The sequence below is a fragment of the Podarcis vaucheri genome, assembly GCF_965113315.1.
Source record: "Podarcis vaucheri genome assembly, chromosome: 11".
NCBI classification, from domain to species: domain Eukaryota; kingdom Metazoa; phylum Chordata; class Lepidosauria; order Squamata; family Lacertidae; genus Podarcis; species Podarcis vaucheri.
In genome coordinates, this window is record NC_138749.1 from 29,589,165 (window position 1) to 29,615,334 (window position 26,170).

General features: G+C 43.5%; 1 protein-coding gene and 1 long non-coding RNA gene across 4 annotated transcripts in view; one reads left to right on the top strand and one right to left on the bottom strand.

Moving 5' to 3' along the window:
* Positions 1 to 3,750, bottom strand: part of PDE8B (phosphodiesterase 8B) — a 43,958-nt gene extending 40,208 nt beyond the window's left edge. For 2 of the 3 annotated variants that reach the window (XM_082191895.1, XM_082191894.1), the window contains exon 1: positions 2,683 to 3,174. In XM_082191895.1, the coding sequence (XP_082048021.1) occupies positions 2,683 to 3,009 (327 nt within the window). In that variant the 5' untranslated portion in view covers positions 3,010 to 3,174. Of the gene's footprint in view, positions 1 to 2,682; positions 3,175 to 3,458 lie in introns of those variants that run through there. The other variant, XM_082191896.1, reaches the window with a different exon arrangement.
* The window catches only part of LOC309514763, a 234,187-nt gene that overhangs the window by 195,682 nt on the left and 12,335 nt on the right, over positions 1 to 26,170 (top strand). The gene's annotated exons all lie outside the window — the stretch shown is intronic.

Below are 26,170 nucleotides of genomic sequence, written 5' to 3' on the forward strand. Positions count from 1 at the left end.
ACAGAATATTCCCATTTAATCTGAAGGCATTCTGAATGTGTTATTTTCATGAGTCCAGAACAAGGTTGGGGAATATGCAGCACTTCAAGATGTTGTTGGAATATCCCATCATCCCTGACTATTGGCCATGCTTGCTGGGGCTGATGTGAGCTGGAGTCCAATAACATCTGGGCTAGTAGAGGTCCTCCATCCCTTTTCTAGCTGTCATAGCCAGATCTTTAACTCGCTCTTTGCCAAGCATAATCTTACATTGACTGTATGCAGCCAGGGTGGGGACCCGTGGTCTTCCAGATGTTATTGGCAATGGTCTTCCAGCCAGCATTGGAAATAGCCCAGAATGATGGGAACACCTGCAGTGCAATAGGTTTACCATCTGTTATACTGCTGTTAATTCTGAGGTCTTAATTCACAGGTACCAGGAATGGTATTTCAGACTATATTGTGGTTCCACTGAGAAAGCTGAACAGCGTCACTGTTTGAACAGTATGTAATTCCCCACCCTAAGCTAATGACTGTAGCTTTATCTATCCTACAACCCTGTTCTTGGTCCTTTCCTCATTCTGTTTCTCTAGTCCTTCCTCCAGACCTCAGTACTATCTTCTACACACTGGCCCGGTTTGTGCCCTTAGCGTGGATGAGCATGCAGGTGCCTGGAGACTGCACACCTCCTCTGGTCGTGCTGCTGCTGCTGCCCTATTGAAAGCTAAGCCATGGTTTGGCTTAGTATTATGTCTGACTAAGCCCCAGGTTTTGACTGCAGCTATAATCTTTTGTCCAGGAACCCATGTTTGCTCACTCATGCATATTCATGGTTTAATGTAACATTGCATGTGAACCAGAACACTGTCTAGTTGGTGCTGATCTTTCATTTTGGCCATTAGTCTCTACCTCTTTCCTATCCTTTTTTTCTCTTCTAATTCTGACATCTGTTTTTAAATGTTGATGTTAGCCTTGATTTCATGAATCTGAGTTACTGTAGCTAGAAACTCAATATGCCTTACCTATTGTGACTGGTTCCTGCCTTATTTATTCCTCACCATTGTATCCCATCTTTCCTGCAAAGAGTTCAGGGTAACATGCATTTATCCCATTTTATCTGCTGAATTCTATGTAGTACATTGGGGTGAGAGATGATAACTAGCTTCAGGTTTGCCTACTGGACTTCACTGCAAACACGGATATGACTCTGGTCTCCCTTTTATAAGTTGAATGCCCCAATCATTACACCACCCTGGCTGTGTATATGTTTGATCTTGCTAAATTCTATGGGCTCCCAGTCCCAGGAACTCAGAATACTTCTGGCTGCTAACAGCCTAGTCGCCCATTACTGTAAACAAAAATCAATCAGGTTCCCAGAAACAGTCTAAGTTTTACATATTGTTTATCCAGAATATTAAAAAGCTGTGGGGTGGGGTAGATAGACACACAGTATCCCCCACCCTTCATCTCCCACTCCTATTACAAAGTCTTGCAGCATCTTACCCTAAAGGCTAACATTTATTACAGCATAAGCATTTATAACCTATAGTCCACTCCATCAGTTGTAGTTCATGAATATGGCATAATAAATCTGTTGATCATTTAAGGTCCCATGGCTTGTTTTTACTGCATCAGACAAATTAACATGGCTACCATTCTGGAAACTGTCACATTTAAATTAATTCATGCTTTTTGTCCTTTTGGGATACATCTTTGCATTAACCCATCTTTCTGCTGCCACATCTTAGAATACTATATTTGAATAAATGCAGGCACACTTTTCATGAGTAAGGCAAATGGCCTGACAAAAGCTAAATGCACAGAAGCCTTAGGGATGTGCTGTAACTTTGACCCTGAGCTTCAGCATCGTAGCTGCTTGCCAATACTGTACGTGAGTGTGGTCACCTATGTGCATGTACCAGAACTTGGCCAGAATGGGAGGGACCTGTAGCAGGAGTGAGTCACTGGGGTGCCATGGCAACAGCTCCTTTCAGCTGCATCCCATGTGCATCCGCAGCAGCATCTCTGCCCAGCACAAGCCGCAGCTTTTCAGCACCATGCTCCCTTCTCTTCCGTTCAGAGCAGGAGAGGCTTTTTGCCACTGCCAGTGAAAACAGCACCATGTAGGAGACAAAAACATAGAGCGCACTTGCTGCTGCCATTTCCTTACCCCTCCTCTCTTTGTGGCTCTTGCTGCTCATCTCCTGGGAAACAAGTAAAGAGACACCCATCTAAAAGTCCCTTTTTGGGGGGCAGTCACCCACCCCAAGTTGCCCTTTAGGAGTCAGGAAGTCGGTCAGAAAGGGAGTAAGGTGGTAAACTTGGCACAGGCTAAAGTTTCAAAAGCACACACTCACACCCCAGTGGGACACCTCCCATAGCCCTAGGCCCTCCTTGGGTGGCCACCTCAAATTAATAGCCACTGAGGGTGTCCCACGGGGGAAAGATTTGCCAGTCAAAAGTTTCTGCCTTCCAGTGCATAGGCCCCACTGGGGTGGATTTTAAATATGACTATATTCGTCCAAGCCTGCTTAGGGTAGTTCCTTCAAGCGGTCGCCTTGACACCTGGTGAGGCAACGGGACACACACACACCCTTTTCTTCACCTTATGCCCCCCCCCCCCCCCGCTGAGTCTCCCACCTTCTCGCCCCCCAAGGCTGTCCTGCGCGGTGTTGGCACCAACCCGCCCCTCGCCTCCTTTACCTTGACGTCGGTCTGGCTGGTCTGAGTCTCCGCCTCGACGCCACAGCAGTGGTGCACCCCGCTCCTGCCTTCTCGGCCGGCGGGCTTCCTGCGCCGGTGGGCCGGGCAGTTTGGCGGCGGCGGCGGCGGCGGCGGCGGCTGCCGGCTCTGGTAGGCGAGGACCGACGGGATGGAGTCGGCCGCGTCGGTCTTAACGAAGAGGCCGTGCAAGGTGGCGGCGGTGCCCTGCGAGATGGTGGTGGTCTGGTGCGGGGAGTTGGACTCGTCCGAGTCCCGGCAGTAAATCACGCCGCTCTGCGAGACGTGGATGCTGGGAGCGCAGCCCATCCCTCCGCTGCCGCCTCGCCGCCCCTGGCGCCAAGCAAGCCGGCGGGGCCCGCGAAGCTCCCCGGGAGGAGCTGTCGAAAGAGGCCCCCTCAGAGCTCCCAGCGCCGCTCAGCCCAGCCTAGGGAGCCGCCGCCGCCGGCCTGGTGCTGCTGAACATCGCCTCGCCTCTCACTCGCCTCAGGGCGCCAAGCGGTGTTTGCTTCGCGGTCTCTCTACTACGGCGCCCCATCGGCTCCCCGCGACGCTGCTGCCTGCTTGGCGAGGCGGGAGCCGCCGGCCGCAGAGGGGCAGCTGGAGGCCGCCGCTGCGCTCCATCAGGGCATCCTTTCATACCCCGCTCCGGGAGGCGGGAGAGGGACCCGGAAGGCTGCCCTCCTGGGGGAACTTTGCGCGCTGCTGCCCGGAGCAGAGCCTGCCTACCGCTGCGCCGTCGCTGCCGCCTCGCTCACCTTTCGCGGCTGCCGCAATCCCGGCTGCTCCGGTCTCTAGTGGCAGCCTCATCTCTCCTCGCCCTCATCTCTCTCCCTCTCCCTCTCTCTCTCTCTCTCTCTCTCTCTCTCTCTACCCGCACGCAGCCCTGCGCGCCTACGTCTGAAGTCTGGCCACAGGCAGAGCGCCGGGCTGTTTGGCTCCGGCAACCTGTTGTTGTTCTTTGGACTCCAGCTCCCATCATCCCTGACCATTGGCCGTGCTGGCTGGGGCTGATGGGAATTGGAGTCCCACCTTCATCCGGAGGGCCACAATTTGCCCCAGCTCAATGGGTCGGCAAAAGGAAATGACGAGCTGGTAAACAAGGCTGTGTGAGGAGCGCTGCTGCTTCACTTTCTCCATAGAAATGAATGGGAACCATTTCCTTATGGTAGGCGAAAACACTAAGGTGCAATCCAGGGAATGGAATTTCTCTGGATACTATTGACCCCTTAGACATTCATTTAGGTAATATGAATGCCCATGGGGTAGAGTGGCATAGTGGTTCTGTCTGGGCAGGGTGCATTTACAGTATTATAATGCGAAGAGTGCCCCCACACCTATAGCTGTACATGCAAAGGGGAGGCTCTCTCTGTGCAGGGTTCCTGATCATGAAGACAGTGAATCATGAACACAGTAATGATCATGAACACAGTGATTGAGTATAGTTCTTCTGATCTACGGGTGTTGTTGTTGTTTAGTCGTTTAGTTGTGTCCGACTCTTCGTGACCCCATGGACACCAGGCACTCCTGTCTTCCACTGCCTCCCGCAGTTTGATCAGACTCATGTTAGTAGCTTCAAGAACACTGTCCAACCATCTCGTCCTCTGTCGTCCCCTTCTCCTTGTGCCCTCCATCTTTCCCAACATCAGGGTCTTTTCCAGGGAGTCTTCTCTTACCATGAGGTGGCCAAAGTATTGGAGCCTCAGCTTCACGATCTGTCCTTCCAGTGAGCACTCACGGCTGATTTCCTTAAGAATGGATAGGTTTGATCTTCTTGTAGTCCATGGGACTCTCAAGAGTCTCCTCCAGCACCATAATTCAAAAGCATCAATTCTTCGGCGATCAGCCTTCTTTATGGTCCAGCTCTCACTTTCATACACCACTACTGGGAAAACCATAGCTTTTACTATACAGACCTTTGTTGGCAAGGTGATATCTCTGCTTCCCGCTGTCTAGGTTTGTCATTGCTTTTCTCCCAAGAAGCAGGCGTCTTTTAATTTCGTGGCTGCTGTCACCATCTGCAGTGATCATGGAACCCAAGAAAGTAAAATCTCTCACTGCCTCCATTTCTTCCCCTTCTATTTGCCAGGAGATGATGGGACCAGTGGCCATGATCTTCATTTTTTTGATGTTGAGCTTCAGACCATATTTTGTGCTCTCCTCTTTCACCCTCATTAAAAGGTTCTTTAATTCCTCCTCACTTTCTGCCATCAAGGTTGTGTCATCTGCATATCTGAGGTTGTTGATATTTCTTCCGGCAATCTTAATTCCAGAATTAAGGTCTATGGGTATAGGGCAGCATACAAATTAAATAAATTATTATTATTATTCCTCCTGATGGAATGCCTATCTGAAGAAGGCTGATGGTGGGGTGGGGAAAAGCTGCCTCATCCCCACCTTTTGCATAGCTATCCATGTTTGGGTCAGTAGAAAGAAAAGTTGATCCTTCTACATAGCAGGATTCGAGATCTCAGGTAAACAAATGTGCTGTATTTGCTCCATACCACTAAATGTAGAGAGGCAATGCTGGGACAAATAATCTACAGGAGACCACATAGTGGGTGTGATGTTCATCTGGGTGCATGCACACCCAGTGATTCCTGTGAGTGCGATGGCATAAAAGGATGCAAATCTGGCAACAACACTTTCTGGTGCCCTTTTTCATGGTTCCTTTCACTTAGCTCTGCATAAGAGGCACATCTTAGTTCTTACTTTTACACACATTTTAAAAGCACTTAGATAAAAGTGCTACAAAAGTACATTGTGTTCCTAATAAATGATTTAAGAAGATTCCAGACATACAATACAAATCTAATAATGATGGTATGTCAACAGCTATTCCGAGAAAGGGGTAGGTGTCATAATTTCCAGAAAAGTAGTCATATTCGGCTGTTGTAGCAGAAGCAACAAAGAACCTTGTAGAAGCTTAAAAGCCAAGGTATAAGTTTTCATAGACCACAGTCCGCTTTATCAGATGTATAAACTGGAATCTTGAATTGTGTCTGTATGCTTGCTAATTCAGGATTATGTTTTATGCATCTGATGAAGACCACGAGCCACAAAAGCTTATGCTGTGTTAGGCTTTCAGGTGCCACAAGAATTTATGTTGAATGCGCTATATTGGATAACAAATTGAAGATGACACAAACAAGTATCAACCATATTACACCCTATGATTGGCAGGGGAGACCTTGCCAGTAGTGCTACTGCTGGGGGCTGCCTGATGACAGGGTCTTTTCGGTGGTGGTTCTCTATTTGTGGAATGCTGTCCCTGGTGAGGTGTGTCTGTCTCCAATATTGCTAACTTTCAGGACAATTTTTAAAATGTTTCTGTTTACCCAGGCGTTTGATGGCTAAAATATACTGTTTGTGACACCCAGAATCACTGGTTGACATGATGTTTTTATAACTGTATTTAAAATGCTTTTTTATCGTTGATGTGTTTGCCATGCTGTATTCCTTTGAGAAGAAGAGGGGAATATAAACTGAATAAACAAACAAAGTGAAATGTCTCAAAACTCCTGTTGTGGTATAGCAGTGCTCTGCTATCATCTTCCAAGTCTTGGGGAATAACTGTAGCAATCTTATGAACACAGACTAAGACATTTCAGGGGGTTGGACTAGATGACCCTCAGGGTCCTTTCCAGCTCTGTGAGTCTATGAGTCTATATGGCTCCTGTCCGCAATGGCTGCCTGCTGTTTAAGTTACCCAAAATGTGAGTTGAGACTGCTGTGATTTGGCTGAAGGCAAAGCACCTAGGACTGCAGGGGGTCCCTATCTGGGGATCTGATGCAGAATAGTAGATCTGCTACCTTCTAGGGAGAGTCTGTATGCATCCACTTACGCTGTGCTTGCACATTTGTCAACAAAGCATATCTTGCTAAGATGCTGGAAGTTTCCTTGCTCTCTCGCTCCCTAGGAAACAAAATCTGGTAATACTGCCCCTGGATTTTCCCATCACTCGGGGGAGTGAGAAGCATTTAACAATAGTTTCAGGGAGGATTTCCCTTACAATGGTGAGATTAAAAGCATGTCTGTACAGAAACAGAAAGACAGCAATCAGTTAAAGGGTCTGAATGGGCAAAATCCCAATACTGTGCAGTAAACAAAGCTCTCAGCAAGAGAAGCTTTAAAACAGTGTCTTTGTTGTTTCTAAGAGGTTATGTTGAATGTTAGTTTTGCAGCCAGAAGCTGTAAGTGCACCACACACAATAGATTAAATGGCAGCAGCAAAATAATAATTAGAAGGACCACAATGGGTTATATGCCATAGTGGGTTTACGTTAGCAGAAAAGCGAATTCACTTATACAACATAGGGCATCCAATTTACCCTATCTATGGCAGTCTTCTAGGCCAGTGTTTTTCAACCACTGTTCCGCGGCACACTAGTGTGCCGCGAGATGTTGCCTGGTGTGCCGTGGGAAAAATTGAAAAATTCAAAACATTTTTTTTAAAAAAAAATGTCAAATTTTCTCCCACTAGGCGGGCGCCGGACTGTGTCCACCCTATTTTCCATCCGTCCTGGGTGGGGATCAGATCGGATGGGATCGGATGAGAGCGGACAGGTGGTCCGCTGTCATCCGATTCCCCATAGAGAGCAGCGGGGCTCTGACATCTCCCTCTCCGCACACAGTGGTGGCGTGCCTCGTGATTTTTTTCATGAAACAAGTGTGCCTTTGCCCAAAAAAGGTTGAAAAACACTGTTCTAGGCCATGTCCCCTACTGTTCCACAGGGTCCCCCAAGCCACAGGAGCAGCTTTTGAAGGGTGTGGATAGAGCACAAAGGAACCATAATCTATGTCACAATCATAGCAAGTAACATAAATATATCAGATTCACATGCAACACTTAATGCCATTTATTGAGAGGTGGGGAAATCCACCAACACTTGGGCAATGTTATTGCTAGGCATATTCTTGTTGACAACTGTCAGATTTTAATAGCGCAAGGAGGCGGATAATAGCTACCCATGTTAGCTTTCAAAGTACGTAAAACGCATAATGCCAACTTATATTTGAGCAATAGATAAAACAAACCCTGAATACAGCACCTGCAGGCCATTGATAACACTATTCATTTGTCTCTTCTGCTCAGCTATTTAGAAAAAAAAACACATTAGTATTGATATATTTACCATTAGAACTCTGGATTTAAAGGTGTTCTATGTTAGATCTCTTTGCCAACATTCCCAATCATCTGTCACTTTAGTTTTCCTTGCTCCTAAGCAAATCTCTAGCAGCTCTGTGCCATTTTCTCGTTACCTTCCTCTGAGGCAAGTCTGTCTCCTGGTGTCTACTTCCATTCATATTAGAAGGGATTCCTATGGCAATGTAGCACTCCAAGAAAAATCAGAAGACTGATGGAAATGGTTTGACACTAGCTTTTCTTTCAGTGCCTATTTAATTTAGAGTTGGCTTGAGCAACCCGATGTAACAGCTTTTCATCTCAGGTGACTGAAGATAACTTTCTATTATATGCTTCCGGTCATGGTCAGTTATCTCTGCCCCTCCTACTTCCACCCTCCCTAACAGTCCTCCCCTCCAATGGAATGACCGGTTCTCAAAGCATCTCCCATTTATGCTTGAGCTATAGTAAGAGGAACCAGTGCCCTTTCACATGGTCACTGTTTCCTAGAGATACAACGGCACACAGCAACATTTTATCCAACAATAGTACAGGCCAGTTCCAGATTACTATCTTCATGAATTTAAAACCCAGCAGGAAAAACAGTCCATTCTGGGTCATGCTTCACAAAGATCCCCATATAAGGAGTTTGTGAGAATACGTGTTGCGATTGAGGGTGCTCCAACTATGGCATGGTGGCTGCTTTTCCACAACTGCATCCTATGTTGTTCTGGTAACATGAAATAGCAATACCACATAGGAATAGCAGATTTCATAGGATTTATCCCCAAACTCCTGGTGGTTAATTATTGCCCACTTTTGGATGTAATGCAGCTAAACATGATCAGGACAAGGCCCTGGCATGAATGTTCTTCTCTCTGTCTCTCTCAGCTATGAGAAGTATGGAAACTTTTACTCCTGGGTTAGATTAACCATAGCTTCTTGTGCTGTCCAAACTCAACAACCTGTGGGTCAAATATGATTTGTTTGAAACAAGTCAGCTTCAGACGTGGGTTATGGAGCTGGCATGCTTAAACAAATGATAGCTAACATTAATCACAGTTTAGGGTTGGGACAACATGCTAAACTTTGGTTAATGGAAATTGAAATTGAATGCTTCCAAACTCCTCCTTGCCGCCATGCTGGGGTGCAGTTCATTGTCATCACACTAAAAAATGGTTTAACATAACATCTGAGCACAACCTATATGTGTAAAGCCACAAACACCACCACCTTACATATATTAAAACTTTACGCTCCTGCAAAATAAAGGATTTATTCTGCCTGCTGCATGTGTTAAGATGATTTGGTTTTTACTGAGTCTGTTTCAGAGGCATAATGAAGTTAGTTATGTCCAACTGACTGCAGCATTAACATTGCATCAGGACAAGCATCCTTCTAGTCCAGAATCCTGATTCACACACCATTTTGCCAGATGCTCCTGTGAAGTTTACAAGCACCCCTCTCTGTTCATCCCCTGCATCTGGCAGGGCCGTCCCAAACAATTTTGCTGCTTGAGATGAAGAATAAGGTTGTGTTCCCCTACCCTCCCATTCCATGCTGACTGGACTGACTTGCACTTCAACATAGGTGATGAGACATCATCCTCCATCACATGTACAGGCAGCAGACTAGCTTAGAGGCACACAGAAACCAAAAGTGAACAAAGGCACTCTTAGCCACCACAAAGGCCTCCAGGAACAAGCCTGGGGTGAAGAACACTCCCTGATCCTTCAAGCAGAATGCAATCTAATCCACTCAGACAGCAACCCCTTCTAAGGCGCCACTATGAGACTGTCTGCTGCAACAGACTAACAGGGTTATTCCTATAGCAGTTGTTTCAGGTAATGGATTTTGTTTACCTACTTGAGATCTTTTCCAATACAAACGTTTGGGAGGTTTGCTTTTCACATTTGGAACTGACTTAGGGTTGTTGTTTTTCTCTGTTTATAACTTAAGTTTCCAACTTGCCCAGTGCCCAAAGTAGTACTTACGTGTGGGCATGCAAAAAGTTTCTATGGGAGGCCATGCGTAACCTATTAATCTGCTTTTGTTAAACAATAGCATTTGTATCCTGATTCTGTAACCATGCATGAAAAAAAAAGTACCTGGGTCAACACAGAGCAATCAATAGAAATGGTATGTGTAATAAGTCATTAATAATAATAAAACTCAGAGATCACGGAAGTGTGGGGAGAGCACAACACAACTGCCTGGGATTGTTGTTCACAAAACCTGCAACTGAAATTCTGTATGTTGGAAAAGTCAATAAATCAAAGTTGTTTGCATTCAGTGGTGGCGTTTTAAAAATCTGACCATTCCTGTAATGCTGACAGACCAATACAAATCTCCACCTGTGTGTGTGTGTGTGTGTGTGTGTGTGTGTAGTTTGGGAAGAGTTTTACAAAAGTCCATCAAATCAAGTGAAGTGTGCAGAGTTGCAGGAACACCCACAGAGCAGCCCCCTTTACAGAACAAGCCCCACAATCCAGGACACACCTTCTTGGTGCTTGTGCAACGGAGATCCAAGGTGGAATCTAGACACATATTAAAAAAACGAAAATGCTTTTTTAAAAAACGTTTTGAAAAATATATATTGAATTTGCCATAGCTCGCCATTGCCATCTAGTGTCACATTTGTATAATGAACTTTACACTTAAAACATTTTATTTGCAGCTGAATAGCTGAGTCCCAAGAGAGACGTACCCACTAGTACGGAGGATGTAAACAAACAGGAAGCAACAGAAAGGCAGCCCTTTAAAATATAGTGGTACCTCGGGTTAAGAACTTAATTTGTTCTGGAGGTCCGTTCTTTTTTTTTTTTTAAATAGTTTTTTATTTGCTTTTTTTCCAAGGTCAAAATACATCGTCATTAACACAACAAAAGCAGTTTTACAGAAAAAAGAAGAAATTATAAAAGAAGAAAAAAAATCACTTTTCCAGATCTATTTTCATAATCAACTGGACTTCCCCACATCTTCCATCCCCTGCTTTCTTTACAATTAAAATAAATAGCAAATTGATACCTTATTTTATGTGTTTTTGTGCTTTCATTTAATTATATAGTCTGTAATTTATATTTTTCAGAGTCCTAACTTAATTTCCACCATTTACAAATCTCAATACTGAAGCATGTTTTTCCCGAAAACTTGACAAATTCTCAACATTCATATAACTTATAATGTTTTTGTAGATAGTCCTTAAATTTTTTCCAGTCCTCTTCCACCGCTTCTTCTCCCAGATCTCGGATTCTGCCGGTCATTTCAGCTAGTTCCATGTAGTCCATCAGCTGTGAATGCCACTCTTCCAGCGTGGGTAGCTCCTGTGCTTTCCAATGTTTGGCTATAAGGATTCTTGCTGCTGTAGTTGCATATAAAAAGAAAACTCTATCTTTCTTTAACACTCTCTGGCCCACAATGCCCAGGAGGAAGGCCTCTGGTTTCTTGTGAAAGGTGTACTTAAACACCTTTTTCAACTCATTATAAATCATTTCCCAGAAAGCCTTCACCCTCGGGCATGTCCACCAGAGGTGAAAAAAGGTACCTTCAGCCTCCTTACATTTCCAACATTTATTGTCAGACAGATGATATATCTTTGCAAGTTTAACTGGGGTTATGTACCACCTGTATACCATTTTCATAATGTTTTCTTTTAGGGCACTACATGCCGTAAATTTCATACCGGTGGTCCATAACCTTTCCCAGTCTTCAGACATAATGTTGTACCCAATGTCTTGTGCCCATTTTATCATAGCTGATTTAACTGTCTCATCTTGAGTATTCCATTTAAGCAACAAGTTATACATTCTTGAAAGCACTTTAGTCTTAGGTTCAAGTAATTCTGTCTCTAGTTTTGATTTTTCCACCTGGAAACCAATTTTCTTATCTTTTTTAAAAACCTCTAGAATTTGGGCATAATGAAACCAGTCTCGCACCTTTCCCTTCAATTTTTCGAAACTCTGCAACCTCCAAGTATCACCAACTCTTTCTATTAACTCACAATATTTTGCCCAGCCACTCTCCATGTTACGTAGTTTAATGGCCTTGGCCTCCGTCGGTGATAGCCACCTCGGGGTCTTATTTTCAAGTAAGTCCTTGTATTTAGTCCAGACAATGAATAGAGCTTTCCTGACAATATGGTTTTTAAACAATTTATGAGACTTTGCCTTGTCGTACCACAAATAAGCATGCCACCCAAAAGCGTTGCTGTGCCCTTCCAGATCTAGGACATCTGTGTTTTCTAACAGAAACCAATCCTTCATCCAGCAGAAGGATGCAGCTTCATAATACAATCTTAAGTCCGGCAGGGCAAATCCCCCTCTTTCCTTTGCATCTGTTAATATCTTAAATTTTATTCGGGGCTTTTTGCCCTGCCAGACAAACTTCGCAATATCCTTCTGCCACTTTCCAAAGCATTCCACTCTGTCCACGATCTGGAGGGTTTGAAACAAGAATAACATTCTTGGCAATACATTCATTTTGACTGCTGCAATCCTTCCCGACAAAGAAAGTTTCAATCTTGACCAAATTTCTAAGTCCCTTTTAATTTCAGACCAACATTTTTCATAATTGTCTTTAAACAAATTTAAATTTCTTCCAGTCAAGTTAACCCCCAGGTATTTCACTTTTGTTACCACGTTTAATTCTGTTTCCTTCTGAAACCCATCTACTTCTGAAGAAGTCATATTTTTTGCCAAAACCTTGGTTTTTTGTTTGTTCAGCTTAAATCCCGCCACCCGACCAAATTCAGAAATTAACTCTAAGGCTCTTTTTGTACTGGTTTCTGGCTCCTGTACTGTCAAAACCAAATCATCTGCAAAGGCCTTCAATTTATATTGTTTTTCTCCGACCTGTATTCCTTCCACCTGTTGGTCCTTCCTAATCAAGTTCAGCAGCACCTCCAGGACAGAAATAAATAACAAGGGTGATAGGGGGCATCCCTGTCGTGTCCCTTTTTCAATTTTAAACTCCTCTGTCACCACATTGTTTACTATCAATTTAGCTTTTTGTTCTGAATAAATTGCTTCAATACCATTTTGGAACGCCCTTCCCACTCCCATTCCTTCCAAATTTTTCTTCATAAATTTCCAAGATACATTATCAAAGGCCTTCTCTGCGTCTATAAAAATCAAAGCTGCTTTTGTGTTCATATTTGTCTGTAATAACTCCAAAACGTCGACAATATTCCTGGTGTTGTCAGACAAGTGCCTGCCCAGGAGAAAGCCTGCTTGGTCTTTATGTATTACTTCGTTTAAGACTTTTTTCAGTCTATTTGCCAGAATATCAGCAAAAATTTTGTAATCCACATTTAGGAGTGAGATGGGACGGTAGTTCTTAAGTTGGGTCTTTTCAGATTCCAATTTTGGTATCAAAGTGATGAATGCCTCTTTCCACGATTCTGGTGCCCCCTTCCCTTCCATAATTTGATTACATACCTCCATTAGTGGCTGAACCAAATATTCCTTCAGTGTCTTATAATACTTGGAGGTAAGCCCATCTGGACCTGGGGATTTGCCTAATTGCATATTCTGAATGGCACTTTCAATTTCCTGTTGTGTTATTTTATAGTTCAGGGCTGTTTGTTTATCTTGTGTTAGTTTTTGCAGGCCATGACTTTTTAAGAATTGGTTTATCTCAGTCTCTGCTTGGTGCCCTTGGGTAAACAATTTTTTAAAATATCTCTGGAAACACTTTCTAATTTCTTCTGGTTTCTGGATACATTCTCCTTCGACCTCGAGATTGGTAACAAAGTTCAATTTTTGTCTCTTTTTCAGCTGCCATGCCAGCAGCTTCCCACATTTATTTGCCGATTCAAATGATCTTTGCTTCATCTGTTTAATTTTCCATTCAACTTCTTGATTTATTAGTTTCGCGTATTGTGCTTGATGGAATTTTATTTCTCTTAAAACCTCTTTTGATTTTGGGTTTAGTCTCAATTTTTTCTCTCCGTCTCTTATCTTCTCCAAGATCTTGTCTTTTTTACCATTCCGAAGTTTTTTCTTGATAGAATTCTGTTGTATCAGAAACCCTCTCATAACAGCTTTACTCGCGTCCCAGATTATTCTCTTTTCCACCGAAGTATTCAAATTTATTTCAAAATAATCTTTCAGCGTTTTTTGGGCCTGCTTCACAATCTCCTGATCTCTAAATAAATAGTCATTCATTCTCCATCTGAAGGATCCAGCTGGTGTAAGTCTCAAGTCCATTTTCAAAGCATTATGGTCGGAGCAGGTTTTAGGGCAGATCTCTATTTTTTTAGTCTTAGGTGCCAGTCCTCTAGATATCCAGATTTGGTCGATTCTTGTCCAAGATAGGTGGGCTTCAGAAAAGAATGTTCCCTCTTTACCTAAAGGGTTCTTTGTTCTCCAAATATCAGTCAAGTCCATATTGTCTGTGAGTTCAAAGAAAGTCTTTGGGAGTCTGCCATCTTTGGTCAAATTTTGGTTTTGTGACTTGTCCATGTAAGTGGAGACAACCCCATTCATATCTCCCATCAAGATGATGTTAGAATAGTCAATATGGTCCAGCATTATCTCATGCAGCTTCTTGTAAAATTCCGATTTCCCATCATTTGGTGCATAAATTCCTACTATCAAAAATTTTTCTCCTTGTGCTTGTATTTCAATTGCCAAAATTCTTCCAAATTCGTCTTTAAACACCAACTTTGGTGCTAGGCTCTCTTTTGCATAAATCACTACTCCTCTTTTTTTAACTTTGTCTGATGAAATAAATTCTTGGCCTAGTCTCTTATTAATTAATACTCTCCTGTGGAGCCTAGACACATGAGTTTCTTGAAGGCAAATGACATCTAATTGTTCTTTTCTCAATATGTGAAAAATCTTTTTCCTTTTTTCAGGGGAATTTGCGCCATTAATATTCCAGCTGAGAAGCTGTAGAGACATCCTGGATCAATTTATTAGCCGGTAGGGGCTTCTCCTTTATCGTCTTTGACTGGAGGTGGAACCGGGTTAAAGCCAAACGAAGGAGGTGGCCAGGCTCCTACCCCTTTCCGGAGGTCCTCCCCGTGATCGTTTAAGAACTTTTCTTGCTCTTCTGCTGTTCTGATTCTTACCTTCTTCCCTTTCCAGGAAAAAGATAGTCCTTGAGGGAATTCCCACCTGTGGGGTATTGTGTTATTCCTCAATAGGCTTGCCAGGTCTTTGTATGTAACTCTTAAATCCAATAGCTGTTTTGGTATGTCTCTGAAGATTTCTGCTGTCTTTCCCTGGATTACCAATGAATTTTTAAAATGTAGGCCGAGTATATTGTCTTTTTCCTGCTTAGATCTCAAAATGATCAAGCAGTCTCTTGGTTTGTCCTTCTTGGCCACTCTTCCCAATCTAAAAGCGGTAACAATTTTAAAGTCCTTCTCTTCTGTCAGATCCCAGAACTTGGATATTTCTGTTGTCAAAAAACCAGTCAAATCTTCTTTTTCTGATTCTGGGATATTTCTCAGCCTAAGGTTGCTCTCCCTGTTTTTCAATTCCGCCATGGACAGGTACGCTTGTTGTTCAGTGACCTGTCTGCTCAGTGGTCTTACTTCTCCTCTTAGTTCCTCAATCCTTTCTTTATTTTGATCTGCTTTAGTATTTGCTTCCAAAGCTAATTTTCGATTTTCTGTTGTAGTTTTTTCAATATTCCCTAGTGCCTGTGTATTTTGAGCGACTTGGTCTGTCAGTTTATTAATTGTAGCTGTCACCTTATCAAATTTAGCCGCTTGCTCCTCAAATTTAGCTGCTTGTTCATCAGCCTTTTTATTTAACGCTGCCAACTGATCCAATATTTCTTTAGATACAGGGTCTAGCCCTCCTGTGGCCATATCCCCAAAAGTTGGCTGCTGGGGTTGTCCTTCTTGCAGACCTGTCACAATAGGAACAGATGATCTGCGTGGCTGCACAGGCAAAGTTGTTTGCAAAAGTTCAGTTTGTTTTGCTTTCTTAGCAGCCCTTGTTTTTCCTGCACCACTCATTCCACAGCTGTCCAGGCGTCAAGGTCAAATTGTAAATCCCATGGGAAAGACAATCCAAAAAAAGTAAACATCCAGACATAAAAATTCCAAATCAAACAGCAGTTCTCAGAGACTAATAATTCCACAATCCAGCAGGGGGAGCTCCCAAGAAATTAGGAAGAAGGATAGGAAATTTCCACCATTAAATTCCAGCAGAAAAGAAGGAAAATCAAACAAAATCCAAAACAGGGGGGACCTTCCAAGTTCAGTTTTAACTGCAGAGAGTAGAAGTTCTTTACAAAGGTGCATGCAACAGTTCCTTTTTTACAGCTTACAAAGTAGCCCAGTGTAACTTTATATTTTTTTATCTATAGTTACCACAGTCCGATGTTTCTTTGTATCCAGACAGATCGAGAGCAGGGTTTCTTAACTTTATAATCCACAGAAAGATAGATGGAAGAAAGAATCACAGTCTTTATCCACTTATAAAACTGGTATAACTTTTCTTTAACTTTTAAGCAATCAAATCCGAATTTGCAAAGTATATTCCAGCTTCTTTTAAATTCCTTTCAACGCTTCCGCTTTAGAAAGTCTTTGCTTAATACTCTAAACAGAGCCAGAAGACTGACTTCCTTTTTAGCGTCTCCCGCTTTCAGCCGAATTTCGCCAAATTTAAGTTCAGATAAAGCCTCAAGTTTCTTACTCAGAGTATGTTGTTTTCGATTCAATTGTTGAAAGAAGAAAGGTCAGCGCCGATCAGCAGCAGCCGCGCGGCTTCGCTTCCGCGGAAAGAGCGATGGATTCACAGCACCGCTACCCCCTCCACGTTCCGAAACCCCTTACTGGGTCTCTTCTGCGTTTCCGAGGTCGCTCCTGGTGCCCGCCGAACCCCACGGCCACGGGCTCACTCTACCCGTGGTTTTTCTGACTGGGTCGTCGCTGTGCCGCAGCGCACGACCCTTTTCCGCGGAGCCCCTCTTCAGCAACTGAAGAGGACCGCCATTGCTGAATGCGCCGCCTCCGGAAGTCCTGGAGGTCCGTTCTTAACCTGAAACTGTTCTTAACCTGAGGTACCACTTTAGCTAGTGGAGCCTCCCTCTGCCGAGCGATTTCTGTCCTCATCCTGAAGCAAAGTTCTTAACCCAAGGTACTATTTCTGGGTTAGCGGAGTCTGTAACCTGAAGTGTCTGTAACCCGAGGTACCACTGTAGAATGCATATTACCTACTGTTGCAGTAAAGTAACAGGAAGGGAAGCAGCTCGGTGGCAGAACATTTATTTTTATTTAAAAAATTATATGGTGATGTCATGAAAAATATATCAAAGCGGCTTACAACAATAAAAAATAAAAAGCACAAAACCCACAAAAAATAAAGGAGTTATTCAACCTAGCCCAAATAAGGAGGACAGAACTGGGTTTTCTAACAGCTAATATGCCCCCCAGCTTCCAATGGTGGCATTGTCCAGCATCCCATTCCAAAACAGATACTGGTGTTGTGGAAATCATTCTTCTCCATTTGCCCTTATTTGTTGGCAAACATGACTCAAGCAAGCAAGCTAAGCCACATATTACATGGAAAGGCAACCAGCCTTACTCCCAAAGTCACCAGCCAATCTAACCTTGGGGGGGGGGGGAATCTCTCACTACCAACTATGGCACTGAACATACCCATACCCATACCCAAAATAAATGTTGCTGGAGGTGGCCCTGTATCCAATCACCTTTAATGCGCTTAAAAGAGAGATGAGTGAGAGATGAGGCAAACAAGACTTCAGAGACCAGAAAAACAAGTGAAAGCTGGTAAAAGACAATACTTGGCAATGAAGCAATACAAGTAGTTAGTCATTGTGCTCTGAAACAAAGATGAGGTCATTTGAGAAGTGCCAGTTGGTGACAAAAGGGCCTAACTGCCTCCAGATGTAAATGTCAACAAGCAACAACCATGGGCGCCTCTAGTAAAAATCAAAGTCTGGTTACAAACAAAGTGTGATTATTTCCGGGTGCCTGGGGTGGAGGGTGGGGGTTGTGGTTCACAAATAGAATTAAAAGCAAAGCAATTGGGTACGTGCCAGTACAAATCAGCCTATTTACTTCATCTTCATATTTTCTCAGGTGACTTCAGTTGTCTGGAATTAAACCCTCTGTATTGTTACAGCAATACAAAGGTCCTCCCCCCCCCAAAAAAAAGGTCCATATAGCTATGGTTTTCCCAGTAGTGATGTATGGAAGTGAGAGCTGGACCATAAAGAAGGCTGATGGCCGAAGAATTGATGTTTTTGAATTATGGTGCTGGAGGAGACTTGAGAATCCCATGGACTGCAAGAAGATCAAACCTATCCATTCTGAAGGAAATCAGGCCTGAGTGCTCACTGGAAGGACAGATCGTGAAGCTGAGGCTCCAATACTTTGGCAACCTCATGAGAAGAGAAGACTCCCTGGAAAAGACCCTGATGTTGGGAAAGATGGAGGGCACAAGGAGAAGGGGACGACAGAGGACGAGATGGTTGGACAGTGTTCTCAAAGCTACCAGCATGAGTTTGACCAAACTGTGGGAGGCAGTGGAAGACAGGAGTGCCTGGCATGCTCTGGTCGCAGACATTCTTGCAAATAGATTAAAAATGGTGCTGAAAGAGATAATTCATAAAGATCAAACCGGATTTCTTCCCGGACGATTTATGCAATCCAATATTAGATGTGTGATTAATGTATTCGAATATTTGGATCTTAAAATTGATAAACCAGCAGCTATTATGTTGGTGGACGCTGAAAAAGCTTTTGATAACATGTCCTGGAAGTTTATGAAAAAAATTAATGGAAGAAATCGGACTGGGAGAAAATATTTGTAAAGGAATAAATGCCATCTATTCGGAACAATATGCAAAATTGATCATCAACGGAAGAATTACTGAGGAGTGCAAAATAAACAAGGGAACCAGACAGGGCTGCCCACTGTCTCCACTGATATTTATCTTGGTGATGGAAGCCTTGAACAATCAGATAAGAAGGGATCAGCTTGTTAAAGGCATCACTCTGGGAAACAAAACATATAAAATTAAAGCTTTCGCGGACAATTTACTTGTTATGACTGAAAACCCTAAAGAAAGTCTGAAAAGAGTGCTGGAACTGATTAAAGAATTTGGAGAAGTGGCAGGCTTTAAGCTGAATATAACAAAAACAAAAATGCTTGTTAAAAATGTAACTACAGAAGAAAAGGACGACTTAGAAAAAATATTGGGCCTGAAAATCTCTTCAAAAGTGAAATACTTGGGTATTTGGATCACCCCCAAGAATATAAACTTATTTCAGGATAATTACACCAAAACTTGGTTAGAGATTAGAAAAAACTTGGTAACCTGGAGTAAACTAAAATTAACATTTCTGGGTAGGATTTCCATTATAAAGATGAACGTGCTTCCAAAATTAATCTTTTTATTTCAAATGATTCCGAACTGGGTGAAGCAGGTTGTCTCAAGATATGGCAAAGAGAAATTTCCAAATTCCTGTGGGAAGGGAAGAAACCTAGGATTAATCACCTGATCTTAATAGACATAAAAGAGAGAGGAGGCTTTTCCCTACCCGACCTAAAACTTTACTACGAGGCAGCCTGTTTCACCTGGCTAAAAGATTGGTGCACGTTGCAGGATCCGGACCTCCTGGACCTGGAAGGTTTCGACAACCGTTGGGGTTGGCACGCCTACCTAATATATGGAAAAGTGAAAATTTATAAAAATTTTACCAACCATATAATATGAAAGTCACTCTTTGCTGTATGGGAAAAATATAAAGACCCGATGGAGCCTAAAGTCCCGTGGTGGACTTCTCCAGTAGAAGCCATAGCAGTAAAATGGAAGAATACTCAGGAAAGCTGGCCAACATATAAAATACTTCTAAAAAATGAAGATAACCAAATAAAATTTAAAAAATTTGAGGAAATAAGAGAACACATTTCAGACTGGTTCCAATACCATCAGTTATTTGAAAAATTTAAATCTGACAAACAAAAGGGGTTCTCAGTAGAAATTTCTCGATTCGAATCTGATCTTGTAAATTCTAAAAGAAAAACTCTTTCCAAAACTTACCGACTCCTCCTTGACTGGACAGTCAAGGAGGAGGAGGTAACAGTGGCAATGGTGAGGTGGTTCCAGGATTTTGGCCATTCAATAACCATGGCCCAATGGGAAAATTTATGGAAGATCAATTGGAAATTCACAAACTGTTACACGATTAGAGAGAACTTTCAAAAAATGCAACATCGATGGTATCTAACACCATGGAAACTTTCAAAAATGTATAAAAATGTGTCAAGTAATTGTTGGAGATGCGGAGACTCAGGAACATTCTACCATATGTGGTGGATATGTAGGGAAATACAGGTATTCTGGAAGAGTATCCATGTAGAACTGCAAAAAATGCTAAAGATCTCTTTCAATAAAAAACCAGAGGCCTACCTCCTGGGAATAACAGATTTGGATATTCTACAAAAGAGGAAGGGTATCTTTTTATATGCGACGGTGGCAGCAAGAGTTTTGATCGCAGCAAAATGGAAGAGTAATGAAATCCCCTCTATACAAGATTGGATCCAAAAGCTGACAGAATATGCCGAATTAGATGGTTTATCAGAAAAGATAAAGAATAAATGGGAGGTTTTTAAAGAATATCTGAAAAATAAATATAGTAGTTTAAATTCTGTTGCAGCATTCGAGGAACTTCAGTAATAGTTGCTAGGTAGATAGAAGAAATTAGATTTATTGAGAATAAGTTTAATTATGAAAATGTGTATTGGCAATAAGTAATATGAATTTGAAATATGGAATAGACGGGAAGTTGGGTCTTTAGTGTTAAGACCAATAGATGTTTTATTGTTTGCCAAGAAAATTATGTGTCTATGGTTATTTTTGTAATTTGTGTGTAATTTTGTATTTGTGTTTCTTTGTGTGTGTTTTTGTTGTTGTATAAATAAAGATTTTTTTTTTTTTTAAAGGAAGACAGGAGTGCCTGGCGGTCCATGGGGTCACGAAGAGTCAGACACGACTAAACGACTAAACAGCAACAACAACATTGTTACAGCAGCTTTTGCTATTGTTGTTCACGTTCTTTAGAGATCACTTGAGATCTGCAAGAGAGGGAAGGTGTGAAGGTATTACTTAGAGGCATTGTGACAATCAGGTTCCATCAAACAGGGCATATGCATTACCAAGCTGTGGATCTGGCAGCAGAATGGCAGGTGCGCAAAGCAGCAGAGGGACCAAAAAGAAGAGAGAGAAATTTAGGAGCACAGGTTACCTAGTGAATGAGGACAGACTCCTAAGGAGCATAGGGCTGTGAGCTTGGGGTGTTTAACTGTGTGCCAGGCTCCTCTAACCCCTGGATCCAACAAGTGTTAGAATTTGATCAAGGCTCCTAATTCTTTGAATAGCCAGCCCAGCCTCCTGGTGAGGTGATAACCATTAAGGTGATGGTGATGAGCCATTAAGAGGGATTAAGGGGCTCAGTGCAAGGTGGCAAATGGGTGGGAGCCTCTCCCTCAACAAATAAAGCCAGAGTTTAAAGTTGAGAGTTGGAGAGGAGGCAGTGATGTGACCTAGAAGCAAAGTAGCAAGCAGAGAGAGAGAGAGCCATGCCAGATTCTGCTTGAATCCAAGCCTGCAACTATGGGAGAAACAAGGCCCTTTTGAGGTGTGAATGCTGTGAACGCCTCCATCGTAGGCTCAGGTTGTATATACAGTGGTACCTCGGGTTAAGAACTTAATTCATTCTGGAGGTCCATTCTTAACCTGAAACTATTCTAACCTGAGGTACCACTTTAGCTAACGGGGCCTCCTGCTGCCGCCACCTCACAATTTCTGTTCTCATCCTGAAGCTCTTAACCCGAGGTACTATTTCTGGGTTAGTGGAGTCTGTAACCTGAAGCGTCTGTAACCTGAAGCGTATGTAACCTGAAGCGTATGTAACCTGAGGTACCACTGTATGTGTTAAATACTGTAAACCATATATCACAAAGACACTAGTCTCTGTTGTGCTTCATTCCAAAAGGAAACACAAACCCTGGATAAACACCCAGAACCCCTGGAATCCTGCACCACTCAGAGATTGGGGTGGCGTTCAACAATATATATACCGGTACTTGCTTAATGTGATTCTGCTAACATTGCAGTCCAGGCACCCTCTAGTGGGAAGATGCATCAATGAACTCATCCACACCACAGTATTGCTCCAGAGAGTGTTTGTCAGCTGAATGTAACAAAAGTCACAGTACTTTTATGAGGACCAGTCAATATTCACAATGCCGGCGGCTACGCTGCATGCTTCCTTGGGGCGAGGAAGCAAGAGAGAAAAAAGTGGTGAGATATCAGACTTTAAATAAGGGCATAGTTCTATGCCAGTGCCCTTAGGTTGTTTTTGCAAATAAACATTCAGTTTTCAGTACTGAATTTGTAGCCAAGCCATGGCAGGAGAAATTTCCTCCCCATTAACTTCAGTGGGAGGGAAGGAATTAGGACTGGTCATTCTGTTAATGACCTTCGCACCCACATTATCCTGACAGAGCATGGGATACGGTGTAACTCAGCACACCACTATCACCGGGACATAAAGCCCACATATGTAGACCACAATTCAGATGGCAGGGCATGGCACAGGGCTGTATCTCTTCTGCGCATAAGGGGAACTGGGAAACAGGGAGGAAAGGCACTTCAAAAACAAAAGGGGTATGTGAGGTGTGCAGACACTTGCCTACTGTGCGAAGGTGACATTCACATTCATTGCTCTCTCCATTTTTGCCCCTGGCATGTGGTGCCTGGAAAGTTCCCTAGAAGGGAATGTGGCCCTCACCTCTGGTGCAGAACAAGCTGTCACCACATACACAGAGTTAAACTGAAACCTCAAAGATGCAAGGACCATGCAGACTCTCTCTAGCCTCTTCCTCCCCCATAAAGGAGAAGTCTGTGGTATGTGGCACTCCCTTACAAACACCTGCTGAGCATCCAGGTTTAGGGCCTATGTGCCCTACCTGCTGGCTATTGCTCTATTGTCGGAGCCAGCCGTTACAAATGGCGCAGTTTAGCATAAAATAAAGACACAGAGAGCCAGCAATATTTCTATGGACAGAGGGCAGCTCATTCCAGACTTCTCTCCTCTCCGGTCACTTTTTATTATATCCTTTGTTCTCTCCTCCAGCATGGCCGTTTGCCAGTGTCTCACGTTACCTACATCCGGTCCTGGCTTTAACCCACCCACAAACCATATAGGGTTACACTGCCCAGAGGAAATACAACTCCGTTTAGGTCAATACATTCCAATGCATTGTAAAGCTCAGAGTGCTGGTCAGCCGAGGTCAGGGGGCACCCTGCAATATTACAAGCCTTTACCTTGGCTATATGACTCCCACACTCTACAGTGGTACCTCAGGTTACATACGCTTCAGGTTACAGACTCCGCTAACCCAGAAATAATACCTCGGGTTAAGAACTTTGCTTCAGGATGAGAACAGAAATTGTGCTCTGGTGGCGCCACGGCAGCAGGAGGCCCCATTAGCTAAAGTGGTGCTTCAGGTTAAGAACAGTTTCAGGTTAAGAATGGACCTCTGGAATGAATTAAGTACGTAACCAGAGGTACCACTGTATATATCTTCCCTTGAATCTAACAGGTCAGCCTCCCAAAGAACAGGATTGTTCCCACACCCTCTCCTTGCAGGCTAGGAGGCAGAGGTGCCATCTTGAATAAAATATTGCAGAGGCCCAGGTAAGCCCCGCCACACATAAACAATCACATGTCGCAGTGATGGGAATGCCCATCAACTTTGTGGGGGCCCAGCGCCCTCAAACAGAGGCGTAGCTGGGGGGTGGGTGCGGGACACTGGGCACCACATCGCAGGGAGCGGCACTTACCGCACCCAAGCCACACATCTTTCCTGTGCCTGCAGGCTCTGCGCTGCCTGAAAAAGCAACGTGGTCCTGCAGGGTGCCGTAGTGGAATGGGGCTCGGGCACTGGGGTTCTGGTGCACCCTGCTCTGTCCCATCTCACGGGCACCTCCCCCCCCCCCCGTGCACGGCACACACAAAGCCCCATGCACCCAAGCGGTTAGCTACGCTGCTGCCCTCAATTATTTTTTTTGTGGTGGCCACAATATTTTTTTGTGGTTAGCCCCCACCTTTACAACATGTGAATGTGCTCTTACCATGGAGCTGGAAGTCACCACACCTGCTCCCCTGCTACCTGTCAAGCCAGTGCCAATTCATTGGCTGCCTCTGTGTCTGGGTAGTATATGGCCATTGTTGCCTGATCAGTGGGCCGTGGCAATTCTTCTGGTGCTGTAGCTTCTAGGCCAACTTTAATGGCAACACAGAGTGCATTGCACGCCATTCGATACAGAGGACTGCATTTGCCCACCAAGCCTGACATTCCTCATTTGTGATATAGGCAAAGAAATAAGCCTAAGGATGACTTATAGAGAAGATGGCCATTAAAAAAACCAAGAAATAATTTTATATAGCTGCAGTTTAGCATCAAAACCGAAGCAAGCTAAATTAAAAACAGCTTCACACTGTCATTCTTTCCAGCTATAAATTAGCCATTCTGTGTTTGTGCAAGAATTATAAGCGAAACAAGACAAAACCCTGGGAGCATTTAACAGCTGTTCCCTAATGAAAATGTGATGAGCGAGGCTGGGAACAAAGGGGGAAATTGATGAATGCACAGATGTGGAGGCCTATCCCCCCGCAAGTATTTTGGAAATCAAATGATATGTTGTGTAGGCACGGCTAGCTGCTAAAGACAAAAACATCTCTCTCTCTCTCTCTTTTAACAAAACAAAGACAAACAACTGCTTGCTTGCCTAGACTCAGCAAGTATCCTGCAACCTGGGAGCACCTGTCTTTTCAGAGAGGCAGAAGAAGCACAAAAGAAGCAGCCACAGCATACCAAACATAAAAGGACATTCAACCTACATTTAAATCACATGACTCCCCCGCCAAAGAATCCTGGGACGTGTGGTTGGTTAAGATTGCTGGGAATAGTAGCTCAGTAAAGTGCAATGTACAGTTCCCGGGATACTTTGGGGGAATGCCACATGCTTTCAAAGTATTGTGTGGCTGTGAAGGCAAGGGTGCGTTTAGGGCTGTGTGAGCAGTGCCTATGCTCTAGGTCAGGGGTCAGCAACCTTTTTCAGTTGTGGGCCGGTCCACCGTCCCTCAGACCATGTGGTGGGCCAGACTATATTTTTTGGGGGGAAATGAATGAATTCCTATGCCCCACCAATAACCCAGAGATGCATTTTAAATAAAAGGACATATTTTACTCATGTAAAAACACGCTGATTCCCAGACCGCCCGAGGGCTGGATTTAGAAGGCGATTGGGCCACATTCGGCCCATTGGCCTTAGGTTGCCTACCCCTGCTCTAGGTGCTGAGCCTTCTCAAAGCCCGGTAAACAAGGCACTGGGTTTGGAGAAGGACACAGGAGGCTCTGACAGGGTCTTCAAATCCTCCCACCTCCTTCTCAAAGCCTAGTTAACGCTTTCCAAGCTTTGGGAAAGAGGTGGAAGGGCTGCCTCCCACCTCCTTCGCCAAACCCCACGCCTCTCTTGGTCTATGAAGTTCAATGCTATCTAGCCTGTCTCCTCCAGCACTGCTACCTGCTTGAGACCGTGGTGTCGTAGAAGACTTCTGTCTGTAGCCAAGCTAGACAGTACTGAGCTACATAAACCAATGGTCCAATGCGTTATAAAGCAGTATCTGGAGACGTTGGGGATTGACCTTTAATATATTAATGAATACAGAGCAAGTGCTGTAGCACTGAGCTAGAGCATCTTCTAATCATGTTTAGTTCCATTAAGAATTAGTTGCCCTAGTTGCAGATTATTATTATTATTACTACTACTACTACTACTACTACTACTACTACTATTATTTTACAATGTGAAGGAGGGCAGATGTAGTTATGTTGAATTTTACAATTCTCTATGAGGCTTTCAGATTCCTCGAGGGTGGTTAGAATCCGTCCTGGATCTCTATTTAATGATCAGATAAATTTTGTGAAGTGTGAACTGCAGAGATGGTTTCATCAGGTGGAAGGTAACAGTGTTAATATATGTAGCTTTAGCAACCCAGGCAGATAGTTACAAAACATTTCTATTGTACCTTAACTGTGATAAAATGATTTACAATTCTGCACGTCCTGATTCTGTAAGGCTGAGCAACAAATATTTGCACACTACAAATGGGAAAAGAGTCCTAGGCAGAACAGCCAGTGATTTCATGAGTGAACAAGTTTTTGTATGCCAACGTCTAAAAGCATTTTGCAATTTGTGCACACATTATGCAAATTGTGTTGTTACAGCCAGAACAGTTTTTTTCTGCAGTAAACAGGTAGGTCTGTATGCATCCATTTCTAAAGACT